At 41.6% G+C, this 23,275-nt stretch overlaps 3 protein-coding genes across 7 annotated transcripts; all 3 read left to right on the plus strand.

Annotated features, from left to right (window-relative positions):
• The first annotated feature begins 19 nt into the window (after positions 1-19).
• Positions 20-8,868, plus strand: LOC125769841 (kinesin-associated protein 3). Of its 2 annotated transcripts, none has more exons than XM_049438775.1 (8): positions 20-254; positions 678-795; positions 1,002-1,371; positions 1,457-2,823; positions 2,897-3,062; positions 3,132-3,475; positions 3,544-3,782; positions 8,763-8,868. In XM_049438775.1, exons 1-8 carry the CDS (start codon positions 109-111, stop codon positions 8,779-8,781), a joined length of 2,769 nt encoding a protein of 922 aa, XP_049294732.1. In that variant the 5' UTR covers positions 20-108; the 3' UTR covers positions 8,782-8,868. The 2 variants fall into 2 exon arrangements, with proteins under 2 accessions (XP_049294732.1, XP_049294723.1); XM_049438766.1 differs by lacking the exon at positions 8,763-8,868 and adding an exon at positions 4,381-5,093 and having other exon boundaries at positions 22-254.
• Positions 8,763-15,423, plus strand: LOC125769851 (uridine phosphorylase 1). 4 transcript variants are annotated; one of them, XM_049438807.1, is made up of 7 exons: positions 9,699-9,720; positions 10,698-10,833; positions 11,654-11,777; positions 11,864-12,001; positions 12,082-12,291; positions 13,416-13,554; positions 13,639-15,423. In XM_049438807.1, the coding sequence occupies exons 2-7, from the start codon at positions 10,715-10,717 to the stop codon at positions 14,013-14,015; spliced, it is 1,107 nt and encodes a 368-aa protein (XP_049294764.1). In that variant the 5' UTR covers positions 9,699-9,720; positions 10,698-10,714; the 3' UTR covers positions 14,016-15,423. The 4 variants fall into 4 exon arrangements, with proteins under 4 accessions (XP_049294772.1, XP_049294764.1, XP_049294755.1 ...); XM_049438798.1 differs by lacking the exon at positions 9,699-9,720 and adding an exon at positions 9,752-9,903; XM_049438788.1 differs by lacking the exon at positions 9,699-9,720 and adding an exon at positions 10,344-10,404.
• A 596-nt stretch (positions 15,424-16,019) lies between these two features.
• On the plus strand, positions 16,020-22,734 carry LOC125769806 (uncharacterized). The gene is made up of 3 exons (XM_049438675.1): positions 16,020-16,391; positions 16,458-21,398; positions 21,496-22,734. Exon 2 carries the CDS (start codon positions 16,461-16,463, stop codon positions 21,369-21,371), a length of 4,911 nt encoding a protein of 1,636 aa, XP_049294632.1. The 5' UTR covers positions 16,020-16,391; positions 16,458-16,460; the 3' UTR covers positions 21,372-21,398; positions 21,496-22,734.
• The last annotated feature ends 541 nt before the right edge of the window (positions 22,735-23,275 follow it).

A 23,275-nucleotide genomic window follows, 5' to 3' on the forward strand; every position in this document is an offset into this window, starting at 1 on the left:
TGGGATAATCCGTGCCCGCCCGAATGTTCGGTTTCATTTACGGGCGACCACGGATAAACGGAGCGTTGCAGTAAACACTTCGTAAGAAAAGTGATAGTTGTGCGTTGTATGCTGTTAGCCAACTTTTTGCATTTGCTAGCGGGATTAGCGTTGTTCTTTTTTACCGTTCATTACATTTATTACATCGTAACAGCACTGTATCGGTTTTCTGCAGGTGCACAGATGCAATCGGAAGATGCGAAATACATTAAAAAGTGAGTACACACACAGCAAACCTAAACAAACCCCGACACACGGTCGTCCCCGTTGAGGACGGGTGGATTGTATGTCGCAAAATGGTTGTGTTCGAGTGGATTGCGATTATCGATTTTTCCCTCGTCGAGGGATACATGCATTGAAACACATAGCAGTTTTGCATTTCGGTCTTTTGATCCTTGGTTTTATGTGACAAATGAAATTCAAAAATGACAATTTCAGTTTTAAAACATTATCGCAAGAAACAGACGTTTCCGGTTGGGAAAGGGCTTCAGTGTCATTGAACAAAAAACAACAGACAACAAAAAAAACACACACAGAATTGATTATCGGACGTTAAGCAACAAAACTGATGGATGAATGTTGAAATATGTTGGGGAAATAAAAACGGCTAACTATGTTTTCTCTTTGCTTTATCACAGACGATGGAAGGGTGGAACAGTCGAACCTCACCCTACCGAAAAAGCTCTTATTGTGAATTACAAGCTGGAAGCTGCTGTCTTCGGTGACCCTGGAGATCCGATGTTGGAGGACAAAAAGGTATGTGCTTGTTGCGGAAGTGCGTTGGATAAATATCTGCAGAAGATCTTACTTGAATCTTCTCTCTTGAACTATTTGTGTCGTACCGTTTGTTTTTGTTAGTTTTTAATTCATATTTCATTATAAAAAAAGGATCATTGTTTATCCTCGCTATGACAGTAATAAAATCGCCATAACGGGTTTCTTTTTGTTTAACTTAATTTCAGGATTGTCAAAGAATCATACGACTAAAGTCGTTAAATTCCAAAACCGATCCCGCCGTACTTGCACGCGAAGTGGTAGAAAAGTGTGATCTAATACACAAATCGCAACTGTGCGATATCGAGCAAATTATCTACTACTTAAAGAATCGCAAAGTGGTGGAAACGCCGGTCGTTGGGACGGGCCACCAGCGGTCCGTGTCGCGCATTTCCGATAAAACAAGCTCCACAATCGATACGGAAAAGGCTTCCATCCGAAATGTGGACGATTATATCGAGCTGCTTTACGAGGATTTGGCGGAGAAAGTGAAGGGATCGCGGCTGATACTGCAACTAGCGCGCGATCCGGATAATTTGGAGGAGCTGGAAAAGAATGGTATGTAACCGGTGAAGGTATACACGTTAAAAAAAGGACGATATCTTGCTTAAATGGAATATTTGGTTTAACATCTATTTTCTAGAAGCGGTACTGAGTGCGCTTTCCCGTGTGCTACGTGAAGACTGGCGCCGTTCGTTGGATCTTTCGACCAACATCATTTACATCTTCTTCTGCTTTTCCACTTACACGAACTTCCATTCGGTCATAGTGAACTACAAGATCGGTTCGCTCTGCATGGATGTGATCGATTATGAGCTGCGCCGGTACGATCAGATGAAGCATGACATTGATGCGCGCAAAAGCATGTCCGCTAGCTTCAGCAATGGTAGCGTGAAGGAAAAGGATGTTGATACCATCGGGGCAAAGAGCAGCAACGAGCAGCTGGACACCATTATCGATCAAGAAAAGCCAAAGGAAATGGAACCACCGAGGCGGCGCATACCGGAGCTAAAGCAACGGCCAAAATCGGGCAACTGGAGCAGCAATCTAACCGGCAGCGGTATCATTATGAACAGTCCGCTTACAAAAGCACACTCAATGAACAACAGCTATCACGAGCAGTTGACGAACGAATCTAGTCCGACAAACCATGGTTTCACCAGTCCAATCACTAGCTCTAACTCGACGGAGTCGATGAACGCTACCGGCAGTGTACCGCACACACCCGGCACAGCTGGAATGGACACGGCCGTATCGGAAAAGCCCGATCCACGCAAGCTGAAGGACGATTACGACAAAATCAACAAACAGTTCAAACTGTTCGTCCGCAAACAGGAGCAGCTGCTGCGTGTTGCTTTCTATCTGCTGCTGAACATAGCGGAAAATGTAAAGCTCGAGGAAAAGATGCGCAAGAAAAACATCGTGAAAATGTTACTAACAGCACTGGAGCGACAGAACTTTGATCTGCTCGTGCTGGTTGTAACCTTCCTCAAGAAGCTCTCCATTGTGCTGGACAACAAGGAGGAAATGTATGAGCTCAATATCGTGGAAAAGCTGCCAAGGTTGTTACAGTCCCAGAAGGATCTGGTGCAAATGACACTGAAGCTGTTGTTTAATCTATCGTTCGATGCACGCTTGCGGGCGAAAATGATACGGGTCGGACTGCTGCCGAAGCTCGTTACGTTTCTCAGCGACGATAAGCATCACGGTATAGTGACGAAGATTCTGTACCACATGAGCCTGGACGATAAAGTCAAGTCCATGTTTACGTACACCGACTGCGTACCGGTGGTCGTCGATATGTTGCTGCTGAATCTGAACCAAAAGTCTGACCCGGATCTTATTGCGCTCGGCATCAATCTCGCACTGAACCGGCGCAACGCAGCCATGATGATCGAAAACAATCGTCTACACAGCCTGATGTCACGCGCTTTCAAGTGTCAGGATACGCTAATCATGAAGATGATACGAAACATCTCACTGCACGACACACTGCGGCCACACTTTGTGGTAGGTTTACAGGATGTGGCAATGTTTTTTTTTGTAATGGTGATTTAATGTATAAACGCTTCTTATTTGTTAGGATTTTGTGGGTGATCTCGCTAAAATTTTAACCGAGTGTGATGAAGAAGAGTTCTCCGTCGAGTGTCTTGGTATTTTGGGCAACTTAGCGCTATCGGATTTAGATTATTCACAAATTATTCACAACTTTAACCTTATACCGCTGATTCGAAACATGCTTGTACCAGGTAAGCTAAGCCAATGTCATAAATGTTACTCTTATACTTTAATCCAATATTTTCCCGATTTTTCGCTAGGTAAATACAAGGATGATCTGGTATTAGAGATGGTTGTTTTCATCGGTACGTGCGCATTGGATGAATCGTGCGCTATGCTGTTATGCAAAGCGGATGTAATTCTATCCCTAATCGAGCTGCTAAAGGCGAAGCAGGAAGACGACGAGATGGTGCTGCAGATTGTGTTCGTCTTTCAGCAAGTGTTGCGCCACGAAAGTACACGCTGCTACATGATCAAGGACACCGAATCGCCGGCCTATTTGATCGATCTGATGCACGATAAGAACGAAGAAATACGACGTGTTTGCGATGTGTGTCTCGACATCATTGCCATCACCGACAGTGAATGGGCATCGAGAATAACGGTAAGCATACAACCCGGACCATACGGCAAACGGGTGTTTGCTTACGTTTTACCTGTTTACTTTTGCAGCTGGAAAAGTTTCGCAATCACAACAGCCAGTGGCTTAGTATGGTGGACTCGCAGGAAACGGCTGACGACATCCAAACGTACGGTCCGATCGAGGACGATGAGGCCGATCTGCCCACCTACCTTACGTCCGAGTATCTCGATCAGCTTTATCTGCTGGGCGGTGACGCAAACGATGATAACGATTGCAACAAACATCGCTCCGGCTCCTCAATGTCTAATTACAGTCGTCCTGTCAGCCGGTAAGTTTCAATATTATTTGTTTTTATTTATTTAGTATTTATTTTAGTTTTTATTTATTTGTTATTTTTTATTTATTTTTATTATTTGAGATCTAAATTTTATTTTGTACGTTCTTTTATGTACGTGTTTTGTACTTTTATTAAACTATATTTGTAGTACAGCGAACTTTAAAAAAAATAATTCATTTAATTATGACCATTTTTGTTATTACAAGCGAACACGGTGAACTATGCGCCATTTTCTATAATCTTCACTTAGTAACGAGGATAGTTAACACTAGAACTACTGAGCGTTTTGAGCGTTTTTCGTTCGTGGTTAATTTTTAAACAATTTTGAAGCGTTGAAGTAAATTTTATTGTTTATTGGAGATCTTTCTATATGTAAAATTCATGGTTGTTTAACCCCAAAAAATAATGTAATGAAAATGAAGCGTTTCAGTCAGAATGACTATTCCGATAGTTCTAGTGTTCACCCGATTCCTTACAAAGCGTTTTTACCTTTTTTTATTTGACGCGTGCACTGATCTCATGATATGATAGAACATGTCGAGCATATTTCTAACATTGTGAAAACATTCTTCCTTCCTCCCTTTTGCAGCTATAGCCGCGATCTAGAAGATATGGAAATTATTCATTAAATATGCGTCTTTTGCCGGGTGTTAAATGAAGCGTTGTACGTAACAACAGACAAAACAAGCAAACAAAACTCGTTCCCTCTTAGTAAACGAAATTCAATAGCACCCGCCTGAGCACAGTTCTTGCATGAAAAGCTAAATTCTGCATTTTGAATTTTCTGCAGGTTACTCCTACGCTGCCAGACTTTGGAAAAAAATACGAAAAAACGTGAACACTATCAGCAGAATTCATTAGTGTGTAGATTGTTTGGGAATGATGCTTGGCTTGGTGTGTGTGTGTGTGTCTTAGTCATTTACATTAATGTGCCTACCAGTGTAACCAGATCCGCGATTGCATGACTAACGCGTATAAGCATAGTAAAGGAAAATGAACGCGGCTAAAGAAGCTTAACTAAGAATAGGTATTTTAATTTTTGGTTTTCCCATTTTCGTTTTTGGTTGATACCGCAAAAACAAAGGTGGTACCAGTTTGTTTAACAACAAGTGTAACAAAAGTATTATGTATAATTATTTTTTTGCTTAGCGGCTAACGTGCGTGATTTCAACTTATATACATAAAAAAATAGTTTTCAAAACGCAACAAATAACACTAACTGTAGGAAAACGAACTCAAACAAAAAATTCGATTGTTTCTCGTTTTTTCCATTAATAAAATGTCACTCTTTGGTGCAGCAAATGGATTGTGTTTACTTAATTTTTTCTGTCAGTCATCTGTCAGTGTCAGTATGACGTATTCTCAAGTAAAGTAAAATTCTTTAAAAAAAAACAAACTAATCTAACACAGATACACATTCCGAGTGTTACGCAGTGGGCCCGTTCGATTTGTTCGACATTTTATCTTTAGAAGTAGTTTTTCTTCAAATCATGCATTGGCTACTGCCGTACTACATGATCGTTTTCTTTCAAGTATTCGCATATGTTTTCCGCACAAGGTCTTGATAAAAGCGTTTGGGGGTTACATAAATCCAATTGCGTCAGGTAAGCCAGACGGTTATCTACAGATTGGCGCCATCTTATCAAATCAAAATTTATCACTCAAGGGATATATTTCATAATATCTAGTGACATAACACCGACGTGAGAATTCCTGACAATTACACCTAACTGCAGGTAAAGTAGGACAGAGACGTATCCATTTCAATAAGTAGACGATACATTATTATTTAGAAAATATTGAGAAAGTTGAAAGCAAAACAATATGAAGATTTATAAAACAAAAATTTACAACAGATGGCGCTATAATCGTTTGAAGTTTCTCTTGTTCTTCCTCAGCTCTGGTAACATGTTTAGGACATACACCTTCTCTTAGTGAAGTCCCGTTGAGAATTTATCACGAAAGGGACGGACATTAAGGGCTATACTATATTATCAGCCCATTTGAGTTAGTTAAAACTAAAAAAAAGGCTTTTGTGCGGAATGACGTACTACCCTTGTCACCGGATAGTTCTTTGTTCCAGATGTTATTGAATGATTTCCTGTTTACTTTCAACAGCTTTGCGAATGTGAATGGCACGCGCCATCAGGGCTATTATTGTTCTCGACCTCGGACCATCTTGATGTTGATGCTGTTTCCTAGTAAAAGCTATTTATCACCATAGGGAATATGCCCGATATATATACAATTGACGCATTCTTGGTGCAATGATAATACCGCAGTGAAGGGAATAGATTATTACAAAAAAAAACAGAGTATAAGAGAAAAACAAATCACAAACTCAAATTGTTTGATAGTTTCTGAGCAGTAATCTGTGGGAACAATGGGTGTGCTTGTAGAAATGCTGGTTGTCCACATTTTTATTCTATACGTCTAAGTGAATTTCTAATCTTCCATTCGGATGCGCGAACGCAGCTATGACCTTTTCGGTGTTTATAACATGCAGATAATGTTATGTTTGTAAATATTAACGGTGAATGATTCGCATTAGAAAACGATTGAAATACGTCAATAATGGTGGATTTATTTTGCAATTACTGTTTGCAATTAATCGTGTGTTATTGATTCGGTAATATTAAACACAGCTTTTTAATCATCAACAGCGTATTGCTGATGGATTTTCCAATATTATTTGATCTCTTGAAATAAATATTATACTATTTCGTACTTAAGCATTGGTTTATAAGAGGATCAGGTATTTCTATGACTTGATGTCAACTTGAAGCGCCTACCTCCAAATTCTAGTGCATTTGAACAAGTTGTAATGTCTGACGGAATTACTAATCACCCTTATTGCGTCAGTTTCCAGACGTGATGAACTCTGGTGAACTTTTGAATGTCTAACAATGCTCAATCCATCCAGCCTCCAATCGTCTATTACCAACAGAAAAAAAACAGTATGACGTATTAGAAGATGTAAATTTCTTTCCCATTGTCTTTTCCCTCGCTCAGCCTGCGATAATGTTGGTTTCCAAAAAAAAAAAACAATTCTAGAATAATTCACCGCGTTTAAAAAAAAAAGGGAGGGTTATCAGTAGTGTGTAAATATTTCATCTCGCGATAATTTTCCTACCATGCCGAAGAAAACCCCAAAAAACCACATGACCCCCACACGCGGGGAGAGGGTGCATTAACGAACGCCACACGCCACGAGTCGGCGCAGTGTAAGCAACTGTCACGAATATGGCGCTCGTGAAACGGCGTTGGCCCGTAGAGGCGTTTTGAAAATGTAGTGGAAAATGCTCTGCTAAAAATCACATTTGGTGTAAATCGCGTTGGCAAACGATCCTTCGGTTTGTAACACGAATCTCGCTCTCACGTATATCCCCCATTACAATGTAAGGGTTTCGCTTGTTGTAAAATTGTGTTTTTGTTGTGTCGTCAAAAGGCAAAAAGGCAAAAGAAGTATACATTTAAAAATCGTTCTCTGATTCTACCATTCGAAAGTAATTGTTAAAACAGTTAACAACAACAGTAAATAAGTTATTTTCCGATCCATTTGTGCTTGTATATTGTTCTGTCCCTATGTGCGCGTGTGTGGCGAATAGAAAAAATAAATTGTTGAACATTTCTTTGCTTGGACATGTGGATGAAAAGTTGAAAAGAAGAAAAGTTATACGCTCAAACATTTATACAAACTTGAGATGAGATTTGGTTGAAAGTAAAACACTGTCAAGTTGAATGAAGTTTGTCCGCCAATCTGTTGAAATTGCTTGTTCTTTGTTTGGCTCACTGTACAAAAAAAGAAGAGAATCAAAAGAGCAAAAAAAAATACATCATCCCCCATCTCCCGCAACTCGCACACACGATCCTGTGTGTGTGTGAGGGCAAAATCGCCGAATTAGTTTTCACACATTGTTCGTTTCCAGGCTTCGGGCACCAAAGTAAATGGTGCCACCAACACCATTGCACCGTGCCGAATTTGATTGGAGTGTCCTGGCTCTGGGCGCTTCATATTCAGGTGGCAGTGCATCGTTTTCGTCAGTCTTTGTGCTTTCGTTACTTAGAGTAGGTTGTCTTAAGGGGGCCCCCGGCCATCACAGATAGTCATGTACGTCTCGCATTAGCGGACCTATAGTTGTAAAAAGTTTTCCAACTTTTTCGCCCCCCCTCTCCTCAACAGTGTGACATTTTTGTTGTTGTCAGTATTGTTTTAAAAAGCACGCTGTACTGTGTATACTCCTCAATAACTGTGTGGTTAGGATTTAGGTTCTCCAACTAAGCAAAAGGTGTGTATATCCTCTGACCGCATTCCGGTATTCTGGACGAAGATATTTGTGAAAGGAAGTGTGTATCAACATTCAGTTTTTTTATGTGCTAAAGTGATATTTAGTATTCAAAATTATTTTCAAAAAAAAAACAACAAAAAATACTATTTAGCATTAAATGTTGTGAGAAGATTTCTCAAACCTTCTGTTCTGGTGTGTTCTCAAGTAACACTTCTCCATCATCGTCTAGTAACAGGAACAAAATGACACCGCGTGTTTTGTGAGAAAATCGATAACTAACGTGTACTAAGCGTTAACACATACACCACCATGATAAATGGTCACGCCATGCGTGTGTGTGTATACATATTTATTGTTTTGTAAATTGTTTGCCTACAGAACACTTCTCTCTCTCTCTCTCTGTCTAGGTGTGGGTGTGTGTTTGTCTAGTCTGGTTATATTATTAACCACAAGTACAATAGTTTTGTGGCGACAAATTTTTGTTTAGTCTAGGGTGTTGAAGTGCAGCGCAACAGATATAGTGCGCGTATGAATATGCCAAGCCAGTATTACATTAATTTATATTAAATAGTCAAAATTGTCTTCTTGTCTTTTTTGTGTGTGTGTTTAATCCACTTCCACGTGGAACATTGCTTTTGATTTAATTAAAAAATTGTAATTAAAACTTTTATTTTTATTTTAGCAATCAAACTCTATCCTGAAACCTATTTGCAATCGTACCGAGCAACTAAAAACTAAAGCACGATGTCCTGGATCTATCGCTCATCCGTTTCCGAAGATGAAGAAAGAGACGAGTAAGTACCAAATACTCCATTTTCTTTTTGCGGAATTCCATTTGAAAATTGTTGATATTGAGCATGGACGGTGTACAGACACCACACGTCGCAGAGGCTTGGCTGCTTACATAACTCGTGCCATACAGGTTCGTTCATTCATATTAGGTCCTTTGTTTCGTTTTCTTGTTCCCCCCCCCTCCCCCCCCTTCTCCATTAACGGGCGTTTGCTAATCTTGACACGTAACCTTGACACGCTGATGATTGTACTTTTCACTAAAATGAGTTATAATTATTTACTGATAAATGCGTAATGAAACGAAACTAGATTAGTTTACTTCATTTGTGGGTTTTATTGCATTTTGCAATAAAACATTACTAATCTTATCATGCCTTGAGTTGACCGGTTAGAGGTTTTACCGCTTTTGTTTCAACTGTAGTTTAAATACCGGTCGTCAATAAATCAATATGTTATGTATATATTGTAATATTGATTTACAAGATATGAATCCGGAAGAATTTTTGAACAAAAAAATACAGTTGATTAGATGGTAAAATGAACATCGGAAATATATTTTTCATTGTATTAAGTAGACTGTATTTTAATTTAATTTTACTTTAGATTAAATGTTTAAAATGCTACTTACAATTATAAAATAAAAACTAGCTAACAAGAAATAAAACCAAACAATAAAAAAAAATAATCAACGTCAAATGCGTCCGACATTGTGTGCGGCACGCTGTATTTGTTTACATACAAGTGTCAACCGTCCGTGGCAGCGGGTATCAAGGGAATCAAACTAAAACTATCGATAAAGCCCCCGGACTGTAGGAGCCACGCTTCCGTCGCTGCGTCTAGTGTGTATTGTTAGGGTTTTCTCTGCTATAAAAAAGGGTGGCAGTCCGGTGCATGCCAATCATTAGTGCTGTCGCATTGCTGAACCACACACGCCCCGACCGGGGGCAAAACCAAAAGTGCATTCTCTAAGCGCTTGTTTCGTTTGGCCTTGCCTGTTCTGTGCCGTATTTCTCACTGCCGTGTTGTTGCTGGTTGTGATAAATTTGCGTGTGTCGAAACATAGCCCGAAGGCAGGCATTTGTTTTTTTAAATGTAGTGTTGATAAAATAAAACTAGTTGGCATTTCCCTTGGCGTTTGGCGATGCTTTGCGCGCCTTTTGGCGAGCGTTTCAAACCGATTAACACCTTTGCGAAACGTGCTATCGTGCAGAGTGGACGGCGTGCGTAAGCGCCTTGGTTAAACAGAAGAAAATAGATGAAAGACAGAGAAGGGACGAGATGCCGCGTGTTTTTTTTTCTTGATACCGGAATACGTGTCTTTCTAGGTGGCAAAGCAACGCCATAACAGCGCGGCTAGGAGCTTGTAAAACCGGTGTTGCGTATCTTAGAACAGTTGTCTATTACGCGGCTAGGTTCGGTTGGCTTCGATCTTTTATTTGGTTCTGCTTTGGTTTTAGCAACACACCCAAAAAAAAAAGAAATTGATAATTTTATTCTTATAAAGCAACCAAATTGTCGCGTGTCGCTGATCGGTTAGTGCCTGGAAATCGATTAACATTTGAATTTGTGTGTCCGTGTCCGAGTGGAAATTGTTGATCAAGATTTTAAGGGAAACAAAACGTTTCCAATAAAGTGGTCAAGTTAAACTTATTTTTTCCTTAAATTGAATAGCTTTTGTGGTGCAATAGATAGAAGAGAATTTTTAATTTTCAAATTCTGAAAAAAAAAACAAAATTTACTAACTGTTTTTACGCTAAATGTTTTGTTATTGAACTGTTTGGTAACTTTATTTAATTATTTAAAAAAAATATAATTTTTTTATCAGCATAATTTAAATCAAGCATGGCTCACCAAGGTGATCAAAAACGTGACAAAGACAATAGTTTGAATGTGAATAGTGAGAAAAATAATACCAACAGTGGGATGCATGAAGATGATCCCGACGAGGCACGTTCGACCAGGTAATTATGCCAAAATAACGAAAGAAAAATGTAACGCAACAATCGATCATTCAATCAACCGGGAAACAGATCAACCCAATCAATCAATCGCTTGTTTCAGCCAACGGGCCCAATCTAGTTAGGAATGGTGTTTAGTTTTTTCTCCGCCATTCACATTGCAATCGATTTTCGAACTGCCTGAGGTTTTCTTATTGATGTGAATGGAAGAGGTTACGGTTTGGATTAGTGTTGGGTGAATTTGATTTGGTTTCATGAATCTGAACGAATCTTTAAACTGAATGAGTGACTCTGAATCTCTATCATGAAGATTCATGAATCCTCATTGAATTGTGATTTCGCCTTTTTGTCCGCCCTTTTGGAATAAGACCACTCGCCCCCACCCCCCCATACCCCCCATCCGGTCAACCATTTTACTTTCAGTGTGTAGGCAGCAAATCGTTAAGGATTCATGAATCTTTGAGGATTCATTTGAAGTTATGAAAAATAATAAATATTTTGGGAGTCAGCTCACGATTTGAATGACTCTTCACTGAAGATTGATTCAATGATGAAATGAATGATTCTTTTCAAAAGATTCATATCAATGATTCTTTGCAAAAGATTCATATGAATGACTCTTTTCAAACGATTCATATGAATGACTCTTTTCAAACGATGAATATGAATGAATCTTTGCAAAAGATTCAATAAGCACAACACTAGTTTGGAACATTCGAAAAGGACAATTAACTTGTATCAACAATTTTCTAACAACCTAATCGACACATTAAATGTGTGAAAAATTCATTCTTTTTAATGTCTAATGCACTTTTCTTTTTAGATACAACGATGGTTCGGTTAAGCTACGGAATCCCAACATCGAACTCATGGATCAAGACATCCTCTACCATCTGGCGTTAGGTAGTGGCAGCCACGATCTGCACGAAATGTTTGGGGATGTAAAGGTACAAACTTTCCCGGAATTTCTATCAAATTATGGTCGCTCTTTGGGCTTATTTTACACTTCATAATTTTGTTTCTCCATTCTCAGTTTGTCTGCATGGGTGGTACACCGAAGCGTATGGAAACGTTTGCTCACTTTATTATGGAAGAAATTGGCTACAAACTTCCCGCCGGTACTCAGCTGCAAGATATCAGTGCATTTTCCTATCGCTACTCGATGTACAAGGTACGGCAGGCAGCGCTAAAACGTCTGGCTTACTTGTGACGCATTTCTAATCATTGCCTGCTTTTTTTTTCATTCCGTAGGTTGGGCCTGTACTCTCTATTAGTCATGGTATGGGGGTACCATCCGTCGGTATTCTTCTCCATGAGCTTATTAAGCTGATGTACCACGCGAAGGTAAAGGATCCGATCTTTGTGCGCATTGGTACATGCGGTGGTATCGGTGTTGAAGGTGGCACTGTGGTCATTACGGAAGATGCGTACGATGGTTTACTTAGGAATAGCTACGAATTGGTAAGTATAAACGAGAAGAAATCTCTCAATACTAAGTGTCAAACGCTTTTGACACAACCTTTGACGCGCTACGATAGTTCTGCTGATTTGACAGAAGAGGGCGCTACTAACAGTGGGATATAAAAGAGGGAGTAGTTGGAAAATGTTATCGAATGTAGCAATTGTTCAATCTATTCTTGCCATTAACGAGCGTCTTTAGTCACGTCTGTATTCATGACATTGTTTCAAGTCAACCCATGAGTCAGTCCTACTTTCGTTCGACGATATACGACACAAAATTCCTATAATAAATCCAACATTCTCATCGCGCGTCTAATAAATCACGTAGTGGTCAGCTCATAGTTCTGACGCTGGAAAAACCAGTAGCAAATTGTTTACTTTGTTTAAATAGAACCATTATCCATTTGACCATTTGGTGTGCCGTACGAAATCTAAAATCATTTTGCAATTTATCGATCGCCACGATCTTATCTGAAATATGTAGGCGAGATAATTTTCTATGCGATATCGATATGTGTTGTGCGACATGTGGCGGGAGTTTACTATACTATTTCGCTTTCAAGTTTCAACGTATGTATTTACACAAGTTGTTTGCTGTTTATTATGCTTCGCTTGGTTTCGCTTGTACAGTTGGGTTACTTTTGGGTTACGCATCCATCCCATAAAGCAATCGAAGGGGGATTTTTTTTTGACTGATGAATAGAGACGGCTCATGAATTTATTATTGCTTCTAATACAAAAAAAAATATATTTCAATTCGCATCCCCTTTAAAGAAGGGTAGAATATCCGCCCGCGATTAAATAAGGTCTAGCAATAATAAATGACATTAAATTGGAGCGACCCGGTTCCACACGACTGGACTGGGTATCAAATCCCATCCAGACTGTCTCCCCGTAGCAAGGACTACCCTACTACGCGTGGTAAAATAAGTGTTGATACGGCCTGGCCTTTCTTAAGAAGAAGAAGAGGAAGAAGAAAAGAAAATAAAGAAATAGAAGAAGAAAAAGAAGTAGAAGGAGAAGAAGAAAAAGAAGAAATGTCATTAAATCAAAGCTGTGGATCTATTAAGATGCAATTTTTATATATTAAACATTTGAATTCTACCCGTTTTCATTTGCTACAGGCTATTCTTGGCAAAATAGTACATCGTCCGGCAATTTTGGACAAACGACTAGTGCGGGAACTGAAATCATTAGCTACGCACGATGATCCATATGAGACGATTACGGGCAAAACGATGTGCACCTACGATTTCTACGAAGGTAAAAACCCATTTTCGATGGGCAGGTCCAAGTTGAAAGCGCACGGAAACTAATCGAAAATGTTTCCCCAAAATGCATTTTCAGGCCAAGGCAGACTAGATGGTGCATTCTGCGAGTTTACGGAAACGGACAAAATGGCCTATCTGGAGAAGCTGCGCGACTTCGGTGTGGTAAACATCGAGATGGAGTGTACCATATTTGCTGCGCTCACGCATTACGCCGGCATCAAGGCGGCGATCATATGCGTTACGCTGCTCGACAGACTGAAGGGTGACCAGGTGATGGCCCCGAAGGAGGTGATGAACGAATGGCAACAACGACCACAGATATTAGTGTCCCGGTTAATTAAGAAACATCTGGCCCAGATGGGCCACCTAAAGTCGCTGGCCTCGACACCGTCGTCGATCAAGTCGCCGCGCCGGTTTAAGCTGGTGCAGCAGGAATCGGAAGCGCACGAGTAAGAGCACGTAATAAGCTGCCCGATAATGTTTCATTCTGCCACATTTGTGTTTTTTTTAACATTTTACATCTAGATATTTCAATAATCATGCATCTAATTAGTGCATATCCGTAACATTAAAGCGTTAAAAGACAAATAAATTTAGCAACTTAAACAAAGTCCTAACAAAGCAAAGAAAGTGGAGGAAGAAGAAGAAGACGTAAGCAAATACAGACACATTCAGAAAGCATTATAAATATGGTGACAGTGCCTGCGTATAATTAGGTACCAATAGTACGGTCGCTACTACAGCTAAAGCAAATAATTTACCAGTGCTGCTAATATTAGCGTTCCTTTGTCGATTCAAGCGAATGCTTACATTATAGATTGAGCAAGATATAGATGTATGGCTTGTGTATAGAATTGCGTTTAAACACACCCGGTACACTTAAATAGTAATACAGTTCTAATACAGCTATTGGATAACGTTAAGAGGGTACTAATGCAAAACTGCTGCCGTGTAATGCCGTGTAATATGGAACTCGTTATTGCATCTAATGCATTGAACCGTTTGATATTTCCAGTATAGTTAAACCATAATACTAAACCTTCTTACCGTAAACGTTGTGAAGCTTTATGTTTCAGTGCTCGTCTCATCATCATAGTATGTTGTTGTTTTTTTTGCGAACTCCGCGTACCTCATCCTGAAACCAAAACAAATAGTACCATTAGTTTGAAGCTTTGTAAAAATAACTTCTGTGTAAAGGTGATAATTATCTCCCTCCTGCAAACCATGATCGTCTTTCCCCTTGCGTTTGGCGATAGTAAGCTAAAATTACTATCATTAAAGCTTAATTTTGATAATTGCTTTGTTTTTTGTTTTTTAATTGTTTAATATTGTGTGTTCCCCAAACCCCCAAAAACAAGTGAAGCATTAAAAATAAACACGTTGAACATCATGACGCAAATTAAGCAATCTTCATGAAACGATTCTTGTAACAGAAATCCTCAATGTAACGTTTTGCATATCGGTTGTAATATAAATCGACAGTGCGACAAAACCAAAAAAAAACACAAAACGCTGCATTGTAGATGTAACATCGAATATGCTACTCTACCAGTACGGATGTACAAATTCCATCATAATATAAGCACAGACGCACCTCATATCTTGATGTGTGAAGGCAATATAGAATAGTGTCTTGAAGTTAGATATTCACAAACAACGGAACGAATATCATTCAATAATTACTTGTCCATCTACTTACGCATGTTACAAGCAGAATGTTAAACTGTGCGAAAGAAACGAAACTGTTTTTGTTATGTTTCATACCGCAATTAGACGTAATTGACAGCGAATATATAGAACAATAAAAAAAAAACACTCCCGAATTACAATGCATTGAACCAAACAAGGCTGATAGTGGCAATTACAATTGTTTTTCATTTTTTTCAATTTTTGTTTTCTTTTTTTTTTCAATTAACTGATAATGATTGTTTGATTTGGATACTCGTAAGAAATAGTCTTGAAATTTGTGTGCTTGGCGAAAAGTTATTTACAAAGTGTGAAAAAGTATTGTTATTGGTAATAAATTATTTACCGAACATCGAAATATCTGTTAGGAATACAAATAAAATGGATTTTCTCTATAATTCGTACGTTCGAATTTATGAACACGTTGTCAAGACCTTCAGTTTCAGCAGCAGTAACCGTTTTGAAATATTTCATTCAATTTCATTTGAAATCTTTCATTGCAATAAGAACAAACATGGTGAGCGATTGTCAAACAACCGAATGACAAGCATGGTTGTAAAATTCGAAATAAAAATTGTGCACGTGCTTAGCAATGGATAAAATAGGAATAAAATGTTAGAATATACTGCATTTATTGTGATCAGATTTGTACATTGTCGTACCATGTGGTTTTTAATTCAACCAACAGCACTATTTTCCCAGCGTTGTGTGAAAGCGTTGTACAGCTGAATGACAGCTACGTCAAACCTTGTCCACACTGCGGTGCATAAACAACAGAGTTCACGTGTGTATGCGTGTTAGCCGATATTTGTTTGTTTGTGTGTTTGTGTGTGTTTTCAGGTCATAGTTGTGGCATCATTACTATCGATGGTGAAAAGAAAATCTATTTGCTAAACTTTATGAATTGTGCTGACAAAGCTGATATGCGCAAAAGAAGTGTTAGAGATATTTAATTAATATATTAGCGGGCTAAGCATTCAGCTGAGTGCCTCGTGTATAGAGGTACTAGCAAAAGAAATCCAAAATCAACAATATGAAGCTGATTGTTTTTTTAGTGTGAAGTATACAGTCAGAAGACGTTTCGCATCTAGATTGTAATCAATCTCTTATATTATTATATGTTGATCAAAAGAAGCAATTACCGTAAGTACATGGAAAATATACAAGCATGCACTGGTGCGAATGATTAATATTACGCGTCCCTTACAGATCATGTCTCAAGAGTACGCACAGCATGTGCTAAAGGTGGCCGTGGCACAAATTTGCCGAACTATCGGATGGCACTCAACCCATGCCTCGACGATGGACTTGCTGATCGATGTAACACAGCATTTTCTGCGCGAAATATCGCGCATTATGCACCGGTACTGTGAGCTGTACAACCGTACCGAGGCAAACCTAGACGATCTGGCACTGGCGTACAAAGAGATTGGTATCAATCTGGATGAGCTGATGGAGTATGTGCAGTTTGTCGATCCGATTCCACTGACACTGGAAGTACCGCGCTTTCCGTTGCCGAAGGAGTCCAGCCTGAACTTCTTGAAGCCCGGTAGCCGGGAGGTGTTGACGCGACCGGTACACATACCGGAGTACATGCCACCGCTTATGTTCGAAACCGAGGACGACGGTACCGAGCGATCCGCTAACGATGATGAGCGGCGTGCCGCATTTGGTGATGCAAAAAGTTTGCTAAACAGTGCTGCGATCGCGATCGCTTCGGTAGCGGCAACTATTTCGTGCGATGCGAGAGCAATCACGGATGGTGGTAGCAGTGGGATTGGCGTCCCGAAGGGACCGGTAACAACCATTGAAGAAGTAAGTAGTACGGGCGAAGGGGTAGATGATGGTTCTAACCTTCCTCATGCCGTTATTAACGAAGAGGTGGAAATACCGATGCAAACAATCGAGGTAAAGGAACAACCAACGAGCGTTGGCGATGAGGAGACTGCCACCGTAAGCAAACGAGCAGATGATACCGTGAAAGAGAAACCGCCACAGGTTGATGATGCGACACCCGGCGGTACGAAAAACGTCATCACGGCGGAAGAGGGACGTCCGACGCGTGAAATCAGTAGCGTCATAATGACGACATCGGGATTTATTTCACCGGCACGCGAGGGGAAACTGCCCGAGTCGCGCATTCCCATCATTCCGGAGGAACGACCGATTCAGCAACCAACGCCGACCGTTTCAGCTGTACCAGCGCTTGCCGCTGCCCACCTGCAGATGGCTTTACCGCCCGGTACATCCGTGCCCGGTGTACCAGCACTCGCTGGTTCAGCTCCTGTTTCATCGGCGGCACTACTCGCTTCTGCGGCTGGTAGCTACTTTCCTAAGCCGAACGCAACCGATGGTACGGTAGGAGTTGGATTGCCACCCGGTACACAGGGCAGCATTGGATTGGGTGCGCCGACCGATCCATCCCAACCACCACCGAAAGCCGTTGGAGAAAAGCCAACCAAAAAAGTGAAGAAGAAACCAGTCGATCGTGAGAAGAAGAAGGCGGAAAAAGGTTTAGCGAATGCGGCGCGTAAGCTGGAAAAGCAAGTTGCAGGTGAAAAGGGTGGAATGGTGAAACAACCACCGGTATTGGAAGCTCCCTTTGCGCCAGCGGTAAAGGAGGAAACGGATTTCACCACCCCGTTACCACCGGATGCGTTAGTAGCTGGGCGGGTTACGGATAATCTTGGTTTGGTAAGCAATCCGTTCTTTAAAAATAGTTCCATCAAGCCCGAAGGGAATGATGGTGTGAAACCGATGGATGGTGTACCGGGCTTCGGTTTACTAGCACCCGGGACCGTACCCGGTAAACCGGCAAAACCCGCCAAAGTAAAGGTGGTAAAGGAGAAGGCAGTGAAGAAGCGCAAGTCAGCCGCACCGAAACAGGTACCAGTGCCCGGGGAAATGCTGATGGACGATCCAGCAAACCTCAACAGACAGTTGCCGATACCAAACTTTCTACCATTCCCAACGCCAAAGCCAAAGAAGGTGTCGAAAGCGTCGAAAAAAGCGGCTAACCAACGTGGGCAGTTTGATGCGGTGGAGCTGCCACCGCCGCTGATAGGACCGCTCGGACTCGGTACGTCGGTGGGCAATCCGACGCTGGTCGGTCCGCTTAGTGCCGGCCCAATGCAGAATGTAAAGCCGGAACACTTGTTCGGTATGATGCCAAACGCTGGTATTGGTTCACCGACAACCGCTGCTTTATCGTTGCCGTTGAAAAAACCACCGGTCGGTGCATTTAAGCAGGAAGAGCACGAAGTGCAGCACGGAGGCAGTAACAATCCGTTGGTCGATCAGGCAGCACAGCTAAATCTGCTGCAGAAAATGCATCCGAGTCTGGAAATAACGGCTTCGCCGAGTATCACGACGCAGGAGATGCATGAAAAACCGCTAACACCGGGACGGATGTTATTCGACGGGAAGGGTATGAAACAGGAGACAGCGAATGATCGCGATGTGATCGTGATTGATGACGATAAATCACCACCGCACGTTGCGACGCTGCCCGTTAGCATGACGACACCCACGACGAAGAAGCAGAGGAAGCAAGCGGCCCACACTAATGCAGCGGCTGGTGGTGTGATGGGTATGCACGGACAACCGTTCGGTATGGGACCGGTCGGTGGTACGTACGATGGTGAATACCGTCCGGATGAGGCGATCCATTTTTCACCCCTAGCGAATATGCCGAAAACACCCGACATCCGGCTACATTCGTCCTCCTCCACCACGCCATCGTGGATGAACGAGTCACCACGTTTAGCAACGCCGAAGAAAACACCCGGAACGGGTAATTTGTTTTCCGACCTATCCTCAAAAACGCTAACGGAATGTATGGCCCAAAATCGACCGCAGGAAACAGCAAAAGCGACACCCCTCCCGATCGACGGTGGTAAAAAACCAAAGCGTCCGAAGCAGAAGCCAAAAACCGACGCCAAGCTGAGTAAGTTAGCCGAATGCAACAAAAAGTTGGAAGAAGCGAACCAGAAGATTGGCAACCTGGCCGGACAGAACCCGTTCGCGCTGTACCCGGGTTCGATGAACCCGTTCGCACCGGATGCGAGTGTGTACAGCAAATTTTTAAACCAATCACTGCAAGCAGTCGCTGGTATGCGCAATCCGATGCCGTTCGGTATGTTTCCTTTGCCGTCCGGTCCTGGGTTGATACCGGACAATCCACTTTTTCCCCGTATGCCACCGGCGTATCCGGGGCAGCATCGGCCAGGGTTTCAGCTGCCACCGAATCCGTTCGTACTGCCCGGCATTAATCCGATGAATCTACTCCGTATGCCAACGCTCGCGAACCGATTACCGGGCATGGCCGGTATGGGTGGACCGGGTGGTAATCAACGCGACTTCCTAGATGAACCGCTCGATCCGGAAACGAAGCTTGCCCAAACGCCGCTCGATCTGCAGAAGTCTACCTGCAACGTAGCACCGCTCGTGCCGCCATCACTGTTCCAAAGCGCCACGGAAAACATGACACTCGGCGGTGGTTCGAACGAGTTGCTTAACCTGTCCGTCCGATCGACCGTGTCACCGGCTGCTGGTCGGGATACGATTACGACGACACAAACAATTACCGCCACCAAGCGGGAAACTTCATCAGTGACTGTGGCTGCTACTGCTACTAGCAGCAGCATTAACTCACAATCCATTTTCGGTACGACGTCCAGCGTTATATCGACCGTAAAGGAGGGTAAACCCGAAACGGTGCGAGAATCGTACAAAGAGGATCAGGTGGTAATATTGCCGGCGGCAAGCGTACTGCCCGGTGCAAGTCCACCGCAGCGTTCCAGCATGCTGGTGGTGGATGTGGACGATTCGGATGGTAGTCAATCGACGGCCGGTGGCAAAAGCAAGGACGGTAAGCGTAAGCAGAAGGAACACAAAAAAGATCGCAAGCTAAAGGATGGTAAGATAAAGAAGAAGAAGGACAAGAAGGATAAGAGCAAGAGTAAGGATCGTGATCGGGAGCAGCTGAAGGAGCTGACCGCGGGTACAGCGACGTCACCGGGCGTTATGACGATGGGTATGATCGGTGCGGAAGAAGCGCTGATGGAGCAGCTACGCAAAGAGCGCAAGGAAAAGAAGGAAAAGCGTAAGGAAAAGATGAAGAAGGAAAAGCGCAAGGAAAAGGAGCGTATGGTAGCGATCGGTGGTACCGGTGGTTCACCGGCCGGTATCGGTGGTCCCGCTGGATCGGTTGGAACGTCGGCAGGCGCCGGTGGTCAACCGTCCGGTGAAACCGTGCCAAAGCTAATGCTCAAGATCGGTGGTTCCAATGCAACGCAATCGCCCCGTTCGGAAACGCCCGACAAAGCGTACATGGAGCAGCTGTTGCTCGGTGCCGGCTCCGTTGCCGATCCGAAGCGGGATGGTTCACCGGAACTTGCGCGTATATCGGCACTCGTAACACGCCCTCCGAAGCTAAAAGGAGCCGGCGGTACAGCCGTGCCTGGTAAAAGCAAGAAGGATGAAACCGGGAAAAATGTTCCACACGGTTCACCTTTGCCACCACCCGGTACGGAGCAGTTGAAACTACAGCCAACGATCGACGCGGACGATACGTTTGCCGCTTTGAAGCAATCGGTTAAGGTGAACTTTGCGACGAGTACGGTCGGCAGTACAACCACCGGCAGTGCGCTGGTAAACTATGCGACCACCGATGACAACAGTACCGGTGCGGCCGGTACCACAACCGGTCGCGGTTCCAAGGTGGCCCGCCTAGCGGACAGTGTAGGCGATCCGAAACCGTTCGCCGGCGGGGAATCATCGAAAAAGGCGGTAAAAGAATCGAAGGGTTCGAAATCGGTTCACCATCACCATCATCATCATGCAGTGCCGGATACGTACACGACACCGGTGCACATGACGGACGTGGACGGTAACACGGTGTGGATCTGTCCGGCTTGTGGCCGGGTAGACGATGGCACACCGATGATCGGATGCGACGGGTGTGATGCTTGGTACCATTGGGTGTGCGTCGGTATACAGGTACCACCGGACGATAATGAGGACTGGTACTGTCGGGTGTGCATTGCCAAGAAGCAGGACACACAAGCGGACGAAAAGCAGCGTAAGCGCAAAAAGAAGGATAAGAAAACATCGAAAGAATAAGCCTTACGACAGCAACGCAGTCAGTATGTGAGTGTTTTTTTATTTTCTTCAATTTTTTTTAAAATTTGTATTTAATCAATAATTTTATCTGAATTGTGTTCATTTTTTTTGTTTTTTGTTGCAGGATAAAAAACAATCGTGACATTTTCGGTTTAGTAAACCGAAGAATGTAGAAGTTTGTCGTGTATAGTAACGCGTTAGGTTAAATACGTTAAGCGTTACAGTTTGATGTAACACATACGATGGCAGAAACATTTATCTTCAAAGCAACAATTACCGCATGGGGCGCAATCCAGAGTGTTGCCGACTATAGTAACGCCTTCCCTTAGAAGAAGCGTTACTCCCAACAAGAACTAACTACTAATCATAATTGTGAATAACGACAGCATAACGACAGCATGCTCGATTTGTATTAGCATAACTAATGTTGAGGAAAGCACGACAAAACAGAACCCAATCATGATCGTGATCGCATGTTCGGTTTGACCGAGTAACACACACCATAACACTGTAATGTAACGCAAAATTTCATTTGAATGTGTAACACCTAGTGAAATCATCAAGCCACAATTATACAGTGCATTCTAGGCTTAGATGGAAAAGGAATTTAAATTCCTTGTCGCGTGACATTTTTAGAAGGTTCTTTTCTTTTGATAATATGTTATATAATAGAGAATATGTTATTTAAAGTGACGATATACTATTCGCCGTATGGCTTACTTCGATTATATACATACGTTCTTCTTGTGCATTTTGTGCAACATTTGGAGCGTTTTGTTTTTTTTTTAATAAAATTGTAGATTAGTTTTTACATCTAAAACAAAAAAGAAAAAAGGAAAAGTCCTTATTATAAATCATGATATAAATAAAATTTGAAGATGAGTTTTTGTTTTGCGCACTGCTACAACTATATACGATAGAAAAAAGAAGAGAGCGAGAAAGAGAGAAAAAGAGAGAGAGAAACATAGAAAGAGAGAGAGAAACATAGAAAGAGAGAGAGAGAGAGAGAGAGAGAGAGAGAGAGAGAGAGGAAAACAGAGAAAGAACAAAATTCTGGCTACTTCCAGAGGTGGTTGTTATATTTTTTAAATAAAATTTATTGTAAAATTAAGATCAAAGTTGCTTCGGTCAACTGTGTTTGTGGTAGTAATCTGTAAGTGCTGTATAGTATGTGGAATTGAATGGATGCGTAAGTGTAAAGAGCTTTCACGTTACATCTCATTCGGAATGGTGTCTAATTGCAAGTTTCATTACAAAAAAATCATCAGCTGTTAAATATGCTGCTTCTACCAACAAAAGTCAAAGTTGTCAAATCTCTAAAAGAAAAGAAAAAATAAAACGTGTAAATGTGGTGTCTAACAAATGGGAAAAAATAAAAAAAAAACTATTACAAACAAATCGGATGGCTTTGTTTTTGTGTATGTGTAGTTGTACAGGAGTGTAAATATGAAACCGCTTTATTAGATGCATTGAGCATGAACCGCTTTTTAAGTTTATATATTCACGTGCTTGTTGTATTAGCTACTTTTGTATAAGATTATGAATGTTTTAGGGTTTTAAAGAAAAAAATTGATATTTTTGGATTTTTTGAAAAATTGATATCCGTTAAAAAAATATGGAGATTTAATCTAGATTTTACGTGATACTATGTGCAATGGATTGTAATGGAAGTTATGCAATTTATGTTAAGTAAAAAATTTAGTAAATAAAATAATGTTTTAAAGTAAATGTTAAAGACAATGGACAAACGTTAATATGGAGCAGCGTGAGTGATCGGTAGTGGAAAAATGTCACTTATTTATTGTGGCATCCTTTATTGGTGCAGGAATATCCACGACACGCTCATAATGTTTACGATGCAAGGTTGATATTTTAGTTTTTTTTGTTTGTTTAAAACGAGTGAC

The sequence above is a fragment of the Anopheles funestus genome, chromosome X (assembly GCF_943734845.2).
Source record: "Anopheles funestus chromosome X, idAnoFuneDA-416_04, whole genome shotgun sequence".
NCBI classification, from domain to species: Eukaryota; Metazoa; Arthropoda; class Insecta; order Diptera; family Culicidae; genus Anopheles; species Anopheles funestus.

Coding starts and splice junctions, on each gene's coding strand:
- LOC125769851 (XM_049438807.1), top strand. CDS start 10,715: ATGGCTCACCAAGGTGATCAAAAACGTGACAAAGACAATAGTTTGAAT. Junction 11,778..11,863: donor AAATGTTTGGGGATGTAAAG/GTACAAACTTTC, acceptor CTCCATTCTCAG/TTTGTCTGCATGGGTGGTAC. Junction 12,002..12,081: donor ATCGCTACTCGATGTACAAG/GTACGGCAGGCA, acceptor TTCATTCCGTAG/GTTGGGCCTGTACTCTCTAT.
- LOC125769806 (XM_049438675.1), top strand. CDS start 16,461: ATGTCTCAAGAGTACGCACAGCATGTGCTAAAGGTGGCCGTGGCACAA.
- LOC125769841 (XM_049438766.1), top strand. CDS start 109: ATGCTGTTAGCCAACTTTTTGCATTTGCTAGCGGGATTAGCGTTGTTC. Junction 796..1,001: donor CGATGTTGGAGGACAAAAAG/GTATGTGCTTGT, acceptor ACTTAATTTCAG/GATTGTCAAAGAATCATACG. Junction 2,824..2,896: donor CACTGCGGCCACACTTTGTG/GTAGGTTTACAG, acceptor CTTATTTGTTAG/GATTTTGTGGGTGATCTCGC.